At 37.8% G+C, this 13,704-nt stretch overlaps 1 protein-coding gene across 1 annotated transcript in view; it reads left to right on the plus strand.

Moving 5' to 3' along the window:
* MAN1A1 (mannosidase alpha class 1A member 1) overlaps window positions 1–13,704 on the plus strand; it is a 142,163-nt gene that overhangs the window by 26,184 nt on the left and 102,275 nt on the right. Inside the window, 1 exon segment of the mRNA XM_039569082.1 lies at window positions 10,424–10,520. Within this exon segment, the coding sequence (XP_039425016.1) occupies window positions 10,424–10,520 (97 nt within the window).

Raw genomic sequence — 13,704 nt, forward strand, 5'->3', positions numbered from 1 at the left:
TCTTAGACAAAAACCCGGAACATTAGAGCATCACTGATTTATCCACCATAGAGATTTAAGAAAAAAATAGATATCCAAACTGTGAAAAAATAGGTTCTGTGTATCTGTTAAAGAGCCCATCTGACTTTTTAGGTTAAGTGTTTGAAGAAGACAGCCTTGGAGAAATGCAGTGGTTTTGAGTGACAGTCTGTAGGCTTAATTTTTTTTCTGAAATGCAGATCTTGGTAACAGTTGCTAAGTTGTAAGGTAGAGGCTGTATGGCTTGTTCTTTGGACTGCTCTTTTGTTTGGAACTGGATGACTTGGACAGTTCACGATTTCTGTCTCATGTGTGCATGTGTTCAGACATAAATGGCAAGTGGAATAAGTTGAAAAAGAATATTTTCAGTTATTAATTTAAATTGTGCTTAATTTCATAATACTACACCTCAGTACTATATTTTCTTTTCTTTTTCCACTAACTTGTGTAGTTAGTGGGAATGTGTAGTTGGTTCACCCACTAGTAACTGAGAGCTGGAGGATGAAGCAGTTCAACAATATCTTAATTAATGCTTTCAAGGCAGATACTTTCAGGAAAAACTATTTAAATGCCTACAGAACATACTCAAATTCTAGCTTACTTGGGAGATGAAATAAAAAATAATAATAAAAATAAGATTATTCAAACCCCTCAGTTTGATAAGGAAGTAGCATTTTCTTGCATATCTATTTCGTTTTCTATACTTCTGGTGGAAGACAGCTGGACTAAAGTGAATGAATCTAAAACTGAGCTAAAACTGGTCTACTCTGGATGGTTCAAGGTAGGAAGAATGCTGTTATGTTAGATTTGGGTAACTATATAGGCAAACTTTTTGAACCACACTTTCTTCTATTTCCCTGAAATAGATGATTTCATTTGGCTAAAATTAGACAGACTTTTGGTTACAGAAAGTGCAAGGACAGTGCTCTTTGTGGGAAGGTTTGTACATTGTTCTTGCCTTCTTAGTTTTTGATTAGTCAAGGGAAGGGTCTCAGGATGTTTCTGTGCTGCTTTTCTTGTATCTTTCCTGGTGAGATGGCCAGGTAAGAAGCAGACTTACTGGCTTGTACTAAATGATATTAATATATGAAGTACGCAGGTGAACTTCCTTCAAGTTTCTCTGCCTTATCACCCTGTGACTTCTACTAAAATGAACCATTCAATAGTTAAAGCACTATAGCCCAGCTTCGTAATTTTAGCAGTATGTTACTGCTAACAAAGAGAGGTATGCCTGGCAAATGAGTAGAATGTGGCTTGTTATCTTGGAGTAATTTCATATGTCATACCATAATTTTCAAAAGAACTAATTTATCTTTTTTTTTTTGGTGCAGACATAGCAAAGTATAAGGGCTGCTGTTCTTATTAGTTATTTCTTACATGAAATAGTTTCTTTTTTCTTGTGTACTTGTGCATTAAATAAAATATGCAGTAATAAAATAAGTGTAGAAAATACCTTACCTGCAAATTTCCTGTTCTCTTTAGTTACCTTTTAATTAGAATTCTTGTTACAGAATTAATAGGATAATTGATTCCTTTTAGAATGAGTAACAGAATGAAGCACTGTGCAATGTCTGTCCCTGGTTAATAAATGATGCCCAGAACGGCATATGATGAGTATTAGTTAGATAGTTTAATATGGTCCTAAGGAGGCTTACAAGCTACTGTGAGGAATAGAAAATACAAGAATAGAAGCTTATCTGTAACTTAACACATGAGGGAATAATACTTAGCATTTCTGTCAGGCTTTCAATTTGAGGAGTTTGAAGTGCTTTGCAATACAAATGACAAATTAATCCTCAGAATAGGCCTTAATATTTTTATTTTTTCTCTTACTTCCTTTTTTTTCTGTGCAAATGCTAGATTTTTTTATTTTAATTTGTCTTTGTGGGCAAGAAATTAATTATTTGTAAGATACTGAAGTGCTGAGGAGTGGTAGGATTTTGCTTGCATATCCCTTTAATGCAGATCATTACATACGGAGCCATATAAAGGATTTAATGATATGATATGCATGTTTAATATTAATGGAAAATCCTGTAAATCAGTTTGGCTACCTTAGTTCTATTCTCATGGCAAGAGTTACAGGTATTTCCCCCACTTTGTGTCTGGCAGTGCCCTACACTGTGGGCAGCACTGCTGGATGAACCTGTGAGTTGTTAAGAATTCTTCATTCCTATCACAATGCACAAGGAAGCTGTGAGCACCTTAATGTTCTCCAAACCCTTGTCTTCTGCTTAGTGGAAAACAGTGACTGGGAATCCTTTTTACTGGCCCATTAACTAATACTAAAGTCTCCTTTCTGGCTTTACTTGGCTACGTGGAAGTCCCATCAGGAAGCACTCACAGGAACACCTCCAGCCAGCCAGGGCTTTGGAGCATGGTTGTCATCCACCTGCTAAATTAGAAATGGTGACACTTTGGCAGTGACTGTTAAACAAACATTGACACTGTGTGGTTTGCTTTTAACTCAGGATGATGCCATTAGGAAATGAGGTTATAAACACCAAAAATCTGTCAAGCTCCTGATTTGCAATAATCATCCTGCTGACAGATAAGAAGTGATTATTTATATGAAGGTTCATGGTGACAGGATTTATTTTACGTGTCTTGAAGGAGAAAAACAGATTTCTGCTGCCAATAGAGAAAAGGAGTCTGTCATTTGTATCTTCTGTCAGATTCAAGAGAAAAAAAATAAACAGTATCAACTGAGGTGAACCTTTATACATTTGAGATTTTTTTTTTTCCAGCTTTGTTTCTGGAGTAAGAAATAGTAACAGAAAATAAAGAGCTTAAAATTCAGACAACTATAATGGCTAATGTTTAGTTCGAAAATAAACTCGAGACACAATTCTACCTCCAGAAGACATGATCTGAATATAAACCAGTTTTAACTAGTTTTCTTGTGAATCTTGGTGTTCAGCTAAAAAGTTAACTTTTAGTTTTTGCTTTATGAAAAGTTGCTTATAATGAATGCTGTCAGCAGTCCAGCATAACAGTAGACAGAGTAACTGAAAGAGCCAAAAGGAGACGTGTATCACTCTTAGTCATAGCTGCATGTCTGCTTCGATAGGGTTATGAACTGATCAGTGAAGGAGTAACTGCAGTAGAACACCTTCTATCTTTACCTAGAATTTCCACTATAGAGCAAGTCTGAACATACTGTGAATACTGATAAAAATTACTTAAAAAAAAGTCAAGGTAGTTATTAGTGATCATAACATTTCCAGATGGAAAAGACATTGGAATGTGTTAGGATTGCGTGCAAAACTGCAAAAAAAAAAAGACTGAAATAAGAGGTTTAAGGTGCTACTAAAGCAGTAATGTGAATATTGACAAAGATAACAAAGATCATGCTCAGAAACAAGGAAACTGACAAATGATTTCTCAATGTAGTTGTGCTTACTAATCCTAGAAAAAGTGTTATGTATGGAGATACAGAGGAAATTCACATATAACTTCATGTTTTCAAGATGCTTATTATTCAAGAGAAGCTCAAAAAACTCAGTTAATAACTTGTATTTCTTTAAAGTGCAATGTTATGCTAAATACCATTGTGAAGATGATGAAACACAAATGTAATCCTTTGATAACTAAAGAAACAAAGGCTGTGTATTTCCAAAAATTACTCACTGTGGTAATCAGTAGATTCAGTAAGAGCATATTAAACAAAGCTTTCATACATACAGCATAGCTTTATGAAAGTGATAGTGAATCAGCTGAAGGGGGATCATACAGCTTTTCACAGAGAAAGCCTAATTGGTGGCAATAATTTCAAAGGTAATATTACATTTGCTAATAATAAATTCGTAGAATGATTTTTTTAGCTGTGCTGCAATTTGCTTGGTACTCAGGGGCTGTGAAAACAGTTGAGAAAAGGTCTTTCACTGGGCTTTGGGCAAAATTACTATTAGAGAGTCCCTTCCAACCTCAACCCTACTGTGATTCTGATTCACCAAGTCTTAGTTAGCTTGTTGGTTAACAGTAATAGGAACAGAAAGTAACAATATAAACTTGAGTTTTTGCTAATGTTTGATGTAATATTTCATCAGAACAAAGAAACCTGCTGGGGGTTTGCGTTGGGGGTCACAAACTTCCCGCACTGAAGATGCCATGAGACACCATGGTGAGTTCACCAGGGCCAGCAGCCGAGCATCCACACACCTGCTGGCTCAGGTGGGCTGCAGGAGGAAACAGCAAGAATGAAAGCCAGAGAACGCCTGGAACAAGATAAAGCCCATTTATTAGGTGAAAGAAGGAGGGGGCAGGGACAAATGATGCAAAGGCAATCACTCATATCCTCCCACAATCAGACTGATGCTGAGCAGCAGCTACCTTGGAGAACTGGTCTTCCTTCCTGTACCCCAGTTTTTGTTGCTGAACATGATGTTAATGTGGTAGGAAATATAACCCTTTGACCAACTGGAGTCAGCTTTCCCAGCTGTGTCCCCTCTCAACCTTATAGGCACCTCCTCCATTCTGCCTCTCAGGGGGAGCGGAAAAGGGGCAGGACCTGGAAGAAGAGAAAGCCTTGCTGTTTTACAAGCACTGTTCAGCAACAGCCAGAGAGTGTTGCTTCGTTATCAGCATTATTTCAGGCACCAATTCAAAACACCATATGTGCTGCAGTGATGGATGCTAACTCCATCCCAACCAGACCCAGAACAGTCATCAGCCATCCAAGTTAATTTGTACATGAGGAAAGTTCAAGTGGAATGCCTGTTGAGGTTTCTTACTAATCTTACTAATTCTAGGGACTTCCTTCATCTCCCTTGCTGATACTGTGGAAAAATGCTGTTTTAGTTACAGCATCAAGGAGAGAAGGTGCAGGGAGACTAGGCTGAGTGAACATGCAGTTCTAGTAAGGAGTTTAAAAGGTGAGAATAATTTAAATGTGTAGAAAGGTCAATGTAAACGGAGATAGAGAAGATTATTTAAGGTAGGGGTGGGAGTTAATGGAGACTAGATAAACTGTTGCATTTTCTTCAGAGGTTTGTTGGGGGAAGGTTTGATTTGAGAGGGAGCTGTTGGGGTTTTTTTGTCTCTTCATTTCTTGAACTTTCAGTATCTTAGTTTTCCACCTTCCTCCTCTGTTTTGGCAAGATTTAAATGGTTAAAAAGGTCAAGATAGTACTGTTTCATGCAATTAATCCTTTTTTTCCTTTAATATGCCCGTTCTTTTCCTGACATCCTCTTTGGCATCTCCCCCACTTATATGTAACTGCTAAAAATAAACCTTATTAAGTTATTATTTTCACTCCACCTGGTACTGCAGTAGTTTCCATCTAAATACGACTACTACTGTGCTGATTCAGCATCGCTGTTTTCTGTCAGTGCGCTCCTGTTTGAATAGAGCGTATTTTGTAAATTACAAGTGACTTATATATCCTCTCTAGGTGTTGTGTTAGAGTGCTTTGAAAGATGGCAGTAACTAAAATACCAACAACTGGGAGTGCATTATCATAATCTTTTAGTTGGCCAATATTATGGCTGTAGGAAAGGTTGTTGTTTCTGCTTTCACAGAACAAATTGCTGGGGTTTGTATTTTACTTTTTTTTTTACTTATTTGAGTGGGTTGAGAAGGGTTTTAAAATTGTATTTAAAAATGCTGCTTTTAAAGAAATGCACAGGTTCTTTTGTGCATAATGTCAGATATTCACTTTTTTCTTCTAAGTGGCTTTGCTGGTAGCAATTACAGTAGCACACTTCATTATTCTCCAAGACAAGTGGGAGGTAATGCTTTGGCATTTTATGACTTCATACGTAAAAATCTGTGCCCCATTTTTTTCTGAAGATGGAAAAGCAGCAAGCTTACTAGTGAAACAATCCTAGCTGGTCAAACCTTCAGCTGTTCATCTGACTGTGAGGGACGTGAGGTGGGACTCCATCACAAACAGACTTTGCTAACATAGGCATGGGCTTCACCAGGAGCTGTCAGGCTCTTCTAGAGTTTGAGGTTCAGTGAACTGTGTCCAGTAATGGGCTCCCCGGTTCAAGAAAGACAAGGAGTTACTGGAGAGTGCCTAGCAAAGGGCTATGAAGATGATGAGGGGACTGGAGCATCTCTGACTTTTGAGGAAAGGCTGAAGGAGCTGGGCCTGTTTAACCTGAAGAAGAGACAACTGAGATGGGATTTTATCAAGGCATACAAATATCTTAAGGGCAGGACAGGACTAGATTCTTCAGTGGTCCCCAGCAGCAAGATAAGTGGCACTGGGTACAAACTGAAACACAAGAAGTTCTGTTTGAATGTGAGGAAAAACATCTCTACTGCAAGATGTTCTCCTCCTCTAGAGATATTCAAAACTGCCTGGATGAAAGTCCTGTGCAACCTGCTGTGGGTGAGCCTGCTTTAGCACAGGGACTGGAAGTGGTTGATCTCCAGATCATCTCTCCTTTCCAATCCCAACCATTCTGTGATTTTTTTTAACATATAGTAAAACTAGAAGGACTGAGGGATGCTTCTATGCAAGTGTAATGCTGCCTATTAACATTCTGGAAGGGTAATAAGGAATTATTTGAAATATAATTTTATTAGTTATACTGTAGAGACTCTCCCTCATTGTGAATTTCTCTTTTTAACAGCATCAGTAATGTTGTGTTGATATACCGGATGTTCTCAGTAACTGTGATCTTTAGAAATTTCAAGTGATCAACAGCACTTGTACAAGTAGTCAGAGACATGATCAAAAGACCCTTTGTGAATTACCAAGAAAAAAATCAGGAGATAATGATTTGGTGATATCCCATGCAAACAGAAGGGTGAAGACTGCAAAGATAGATGGATTTCTCAAAAAAACCTGTTAAAATTCATTCCCAAAGTACCGGTGCTAGGAGTTTTGCCTAAGCAAAGAACTACCTGTGAGCTGGGTCTATTAAAATTGTTCCTTAATATTTTAGAACCTTTTCATTCTTACATAGAAAATTAAGCTATTAACAAATAGGAAGTTAGTGTAGTGGGAAACTTAGTATAGTTTTGTAATTTCCACAGTGGGGGAAGGAATGTAGAGTATTTCTGATGTATTGAATGCTAGAAATTGAGACCTCTTGACAGGTTAGATGCCCAAACTCGATTGTGTAGCACGGCAGTATTGATTTACGGAGGGTTCTTTGGCTGCTGTATCTGCGGGCTCTTTGCCCAGTAACACAGTAACACTAAGTGCTAGTAACTTTTTTTCTAAACAGCCATTCACGTTTGTGTCTAATTGGAATGACTCATTTCTTGTGAAACACTAGAGGGCTCACTGACTGCTTTTGGAGCTGCCTTTTGCTTTCAATGTATGTTCATAAATTCCCAAATGTGTAAAGCAAGAATGTTCTAAAGGTACACTTTCTTAGGAATAAATTTACTCACTAACCTCAGTGGTTTTGACTAAATCTAGGCTTTCTGGAAGAGGCCTAAAGAACGCTTTGATTAGCCAAAAGAGATGAATCTGCTCAGGTCTCCTGTTCAGTAAATTCTGGTAGGGTTTTTACTACTGGAATATTTCTTAAAGTTTAGGGGGAGGAATGCTTTTTGGTTTATTGTTTGTTTGTTCAGGGGTTTGTTGGGTTTTTTTTTGTTTCAGTTTGTATTTTTTTCTGTCTTCTTGGCTTGTTGGATCCACGCATTGTAATTTCCTAGGAAGCAATTAGGCAAATGTACCTGAGTAGTTAGCAGAATGAGAGGAAATTTTGCAAAAAAACCCCCAACAACCTATTTGCTGTTCATTAGCACACAATAATAAATATTATTAGAAGATAGCATCTACTGTCTGGGTTATCTTCCTGTCTTACTAGCTACGGGTTGATGAGCAATAGGGTAATCAGAGTGGGTTCTGCTACCAAATCACACATACAGTTATGGTACAATATGATTGAAGTGTCAGTCCATGGGGAAAAACTAAAGGCAAGGGATTGCATATAAAACATCTTGTGGCATCACACACTTTGTGACTGTTGTGGCCAGACTGAACTGGTCTGGAGTTGTTCCTGCCTTTCCCTCTTGGTAACTCTGATACTCATGGCAATCTGACTTGGGGAATCAGGCAAGACAAAAAGGATCCTGAAAAAAAGAATCTCACTTGCAAAAGTTTCTGTTTCATGAATTGACTTGGTTTAGGAATGCATGACCACTGCATTTCTTACGCAAGAGAAGGAGCACAGTTGTGCTAGGAGAAAAAGGATGGAGAAATGAGAGGACAATGGTGCTACTGATTTGAGCAATTTTAATGTTGTTGTAATATGGCATCTTTAGACCCTTTGATTCAGACCACTTAATTACAAGTTTAATGTATATAAAAACAAAAGCCCTTTTGTGTGGCGTTCCCTGATTATGATTAAGCAAATGAAAAGATTCTGATGTGATTACATGAGAAAATAAGCTTTGAGAAAGCATAGGATTTAGCCTCCAGAAATCTCTGGGAATTCGTACGTCAATATCTAAAACTGAACTTGCAGGTCTGGGCTATGATGACAGGGCAGAATAAGTCCTCCTTGTACAATAGACAAAATTACCAGAAAATTTCAATTGGTAAATTAGTAAATATGCTGTGGACAAACGATTGGTTTCATGTAGTCTTGATCCTTGTAGCCATGGATTGGGAATGCCCCATAATCATAAAGCCTGCCAGTTGGCTGCCTATTACCAGTTCTGCTTTGGGACAAAAAGCCCTATCCTGGGAGAGCTCCTAAGCCATTCTGCAATGAAGTCAAGCAATGGGCACAGCTCCTGTCATCCGGCATATCATTGCCATCCGTGTCCTGAGACCATTTCCACAAGGCCTCTGACTTGCTGCCTTTCAGCTGAGGTCTGACAGCAGGCTAATCTTTTGGTTGAAGATGCTTATATATTAACTGCAGGTGCCAATTTTTGTATTTGTAAAGCTGTACCTGTAGTGTAGATAAACATCCATGAATTTTCCTGCAGGATAAACATGGATTTTTTTCTCCCATTAATAGCGGAGAAATGTTTATTCTCACAAGTATAGCAGTATTCTAGAAAATTTGTTGTCATTTATTATAGTATGGCTTAATGCAGATTTTTAATTGACATAATTTATTTGTGGTTTGAGCAAAGGAAAGAGGAAGGGAGAAAGTGCAGGATTACTATTATCAGCATGTCCCAAGGCTGCTGCTTTTAAATTTAGAATTATAACTGTTATTTAACAGAATTATCCTTGACACACATGGCCTCAAGAAGAGGTCTGAAAGCAAGGGCAGAGCAGTGTTGTCATCTGACAGCCTGAAGCAGTATCTTTGAAAAGGTCTGAAATTGTCACTTTTTGTCTAGAAGATGACCTCTGGCATTCCCAGCACTACTCTGCCTTGTGGAAGAGGGGAATAGGGACAGCAAGGAGGCAATATCTTTCTTTCTGTTACATAAAGTCATGCTGTTTGTGGTGGCCTTTAAAGAAGACTCTTCTTGAGCAGGTGTTAAAAGTGGTGGATGGTAAAGGGAGGTGTTGGACCTGCTGGAGTGCCAGTGGTTCATCATCAGGCCTGCAGAGCTGTGTGCTTTCTTCTCACGTCATTTTTGGGGAGGGGCATGTGAGCTCCTGGCCATGCACCTGGACCACCTTGAAAAAGGACAGTTCAGACCAATTGTGTCTGGTGATGGTGGTGGAGAGTGTGAGCTGTTCTTGAGTCAACCCACTCCCCTGGCTTCTGGTGTGGATGCCCCCTGCTCTTAGCACAGCACTGCTGTGCTGGGCTCTGCAAGGCTGTTTTCCAAAGCAGTATTTATCTGTGCTGCACCTCTTCTTGTGCAGAACATGATTTGGTAGTGATATGTTTAGTTGTAAAGGTTTTCGTCTCTTTGTGCAAAATGGCATGTGAAAGTAGCTACCGGTGGAATTATAGTCACAAAAGATTGTATTGTAAAACACTCAAAACATTTTCTAGGTGTTCTGCCTGCCCACTTTGCCATCCTTCTACTGTTACTACCTGTGCTGGGTTTGAACCAGTTAATTTTATGCAAGCAAGTCTCTGCCAGAATCTGAAAACAACTGTGAGCTTTTTTTTCACCTTAAAGAATCCTGTTCTAGGGGAAAAACCTTCTTTAAAACTGTTACTTCTCTCAGTTTCAGAGGTATATGCTTAAGGGAAATAAAATCTTAATTGAATTGATATATGACACAATGAATTCCCTTCCTAAAAATTAATCATTTTTGAGTGTGTCTTGGCCATAAATTTGCAGATAAGAGTAGAAGTAGAGAGAAACAGTAACTATTACAGCAACCATCCCACTGCCACCTGAAAACAGTGCCACTGTTATTCTTTATTGAATATTTCATAGTTTCAATGCATGCAACAGGATTTTGGTTAACAATTGAATTAATATGTTTAATATTGAGAATATTCTCAAGTTGGTATTTTCTGTGGCTTCTTCCTAAATCAACATTATAATCCTGCTTTCGTTTCCCTACAGATGATGAAGCATGCCTGGGATAATTATAAGCGTTACGCATGGGGATTAAATGAACTGAAACCCATATCTAAGCAAGGACATTCAAGCAATTTATTTGGTGAGTAGAGTGTATTTTTGTGCTTAGTGACGTTAGCATAAAACAGTAAATCAGCTGAAAAGCTTATAGGTGATAAACATGTTTCCTTTCTGCTCCCTGTCATGCAGCGTGATGTTTCTTGCTTCTGTTATGTATAAAAAGTAACAGTAAATGAAGGTGCTTTCTGTGACTTTTATAGATTAGTGTCTGAATGAGAATAAATGGAGCATGGCATTGCTGCATGATAAAAATATAGTTTTGTTGCATTAAATACTCTCCTGTCTTAAACTTTTACTATAGAAATCATTGATGCCACATTAAATAAGCAGGGAACTAAGGGGGAGGGGGGAGAGAAGAGGAGAAATCCTATCCAAGGAACAAACAATACTCTCTACAGTCATGAAGGTAGCTGAAGCTGTTTATTTCCATTTCTTATAAAAATGTGTTGATCTGTATCAGACTCCCTTATCAGGCTTTCTCTTTCATTAATATAACTGTTCACACCTCTAAATGTTGTACAGAAGATGCTAAATATAGCCCAAGTTGTTATGAGTGCAGAACAAACATGGGATTGAAAGGTTCTAGTAGGAGAGGCACACTGTAGAAATGCAGTGTAATGAGGCAAGACTTTCTCAGTGTCCAAGTGGGGCTTACGGCTGGATAAATAGTAGCTGAAGAGAAACAGCATTCTGAGGAAGCCTAAGAAAACAGTCCTATGAACTGCCATTATCTTCAGTTTTGCGGAAAAATGAAGAATTAAACTGTTTGACGTCATTTTTTTCTATTCAAATAGCTTGTTTTCCAAACAGAAAGCTGAAAAATTGACTAATTTCTATAGCTGAGACAAAATCAATACATTATTTTGATTTTAACAGGAACTTTGTTGGATGCTTGCAAAAGATAGTTTGAAGTGGAAACATTTCCTAAAACAGCCTAAATAGAGCACTTATCAAATCCCCAACTATATTTGGAGGTTGCTTAGAGACAGCAGTTGTGATTACAAAAATAATTTGGAAAATACAACATCTACATTGATCTTGCTGCACTGCTTGTCTACCCCGAGGTAACATCGAAAATGTTAATAAGTAATTATTATCTAATTAGTTATTGGACTCTGAGTTCTTGAAACCAGAGTAGTTTGAGTTAACTTCAAGCTTAAGTCATGTTTCTATTTCATTCTCTTCTCTAAAAATGTCTTCAGGAGAATGATAGTTGTGCAATTTAGTATATTTGAGGAACTGTTTAATGGAATTCTGTTTTCTTACAATACAACAAAATGGCATATAATTTCTTGAAAATTAAAATACTTAATGTAGTTTCATTTGAAATCAGAAGTGGTATAAAAATTACTAAGGTTTGAGTTTGTAATAATATTGCATGGATTTGCAGAAAAAGCTGTAGAAGTATTGACTTGTGAAATTCTTAAGCAGGAGTTCTGTGGATGTTGCATAAGTTTAAATCACTTCAGGCACAATTCTGTGTTGAATTGAAAGTGTTGAATTGAAAAATAAAACTGCATTTAAAGGAGTAAGAGCCAGAGTCAGTCTAAATGCAGATCAGTTCCTCCTCGTGGTCATCTAGTATAAGATCTTATTGCTGAGATGTTTTCCTTAGAATTGTCTTCAGTCTTATTGATCTTGGTGCAAATCAAAATAAGCATTAGGTCTCTTTCTGCTGAACTGCTTTCCAGAATACCAAAGAGCAGCATATCTGCAAGCAGGTCTGTCTCATAAGTTACCCTTGCCCGAATCCATAATTTCCTTTTGTTCTTTACAAACAAAACCTTGTTTCTGTAAGTGTCCTCAGATGATTAGATTGATCTGTACCTTCATGTTCGAATTCAACAAATGCCTCCTTTTTCATAAGACAATAAAAGGGAAAAGGGTGATCTGTTTGTGTCTTGGGTTTCTTTTCTTCATGAAAAGACAGACAAGTTTCCTTATCTTCCTTGTTTCTTGTTTAAAAAAAGAAGAAAAGGTTGTGAATGGTTGACTACTTTAAGGTAATTTTGAATTGTATTAGTGGAGAATAGGTTACCTTCAGCTCTGTGTCCTGTGAATTTCCTCCCAACCTTCAGAAATCAAGTAAGATCTTCAGTTCACTGTCATCCATCATAACTATCTCCAATTTGCCAAGATTATCTTTTCTTCTTGCTACCAGGTCTCAATTTTTCGAAAATGCAAGTTTCGGATTGTCTTAGTATCAGTAAAATATAGCACATTTCATTAGGCACTGTTTGATTTTAAACACTTCTCCTCCCTTGAATTAATTGCTGCACTTAGGTTGCTTTGCATATATTGGGAGTGGCAGTTATGGGATAAAGACTTTCAGTATCTCACTGTGAGGAACAGCAGATTCCAGTGCTGTGGGATGCTTTATATTGTATAAGTTACAGTATAGCTCTCCTGACATGGAAGGGGAGGGTTGTTTTCAAATGATACTGCTTTTAAGCTTATTTTTGAAAGTATAAATGCACGGCTCCTTTCTATCTCCATTTTGTAGGTAGATTATAATGACTGTTGTGTCTTGAAGGCAAGTCATAACTGTCATGATGTGTTTCTCAGAAGTACAAAAATAAGATGGCTTTTAAGAGGTGTAATTACACATAGATGTGGCTTAGGAAATATTATCATGAAATACTAACACTATACCTAGGCTAGGGGAAGAGGAAAGTGGCCAGTGGCGTGTTGATGGGAGAAAGGATAGGGACAACTGGTGGTTCTAATTTTGGAGGAAGGAAAAGAACCCTGCTTTAGCACCTTGTACAGATTAATAGTAGTAGAGCTATTCTGTAGCTGAGGACTTCTTGCTGAACTTGGAAATAACTTTTTTTTTGGTCCTAAATTCAGGCTGTGAAAACAAATTGTGAAGTCAAGGAGCTGCCTTGATCTTGCTGGCATTCTGCGGGGCATGTGTGTGGAAGAGTGTTTGTAATAAGTTGAGAAAGTCTTTAGACTGGCAGACTGTAGATATGTTCGTGTTACGAGCAGAAGTTGCTTTCTCTCACATGTGCACATTAATAATAATATACTTTTAGAGAAACACTGAAACATACGGGAACTGAAACATTTCTCCTTGAAGCCAGTGCCACATATGTACCTCTGACCATTGGAAATGTCTTTTCAGCACATCCATGCTATGTTTTTGTTTCCTTTGTATTTGCCATGTTAGGTTTGACCATGTTGTAGCAACTATTTGAAAAGAC

The sequence above is a fragment of the Corvus cornix genome, chromosome 3 (assembly GCF_000738735.6).
Source record: "Corvus cornix cornix isolate S_Up_H32 chromosome 3, ASM73873v5, whole genome shotgun sequence".
NCBI classification, from domain to species: domain Eukaryota; kingdom Metazoa; phylum Chordata; class Aves; order Passeriformes; family Corvidae; genus Corvus; species Corvus cornix.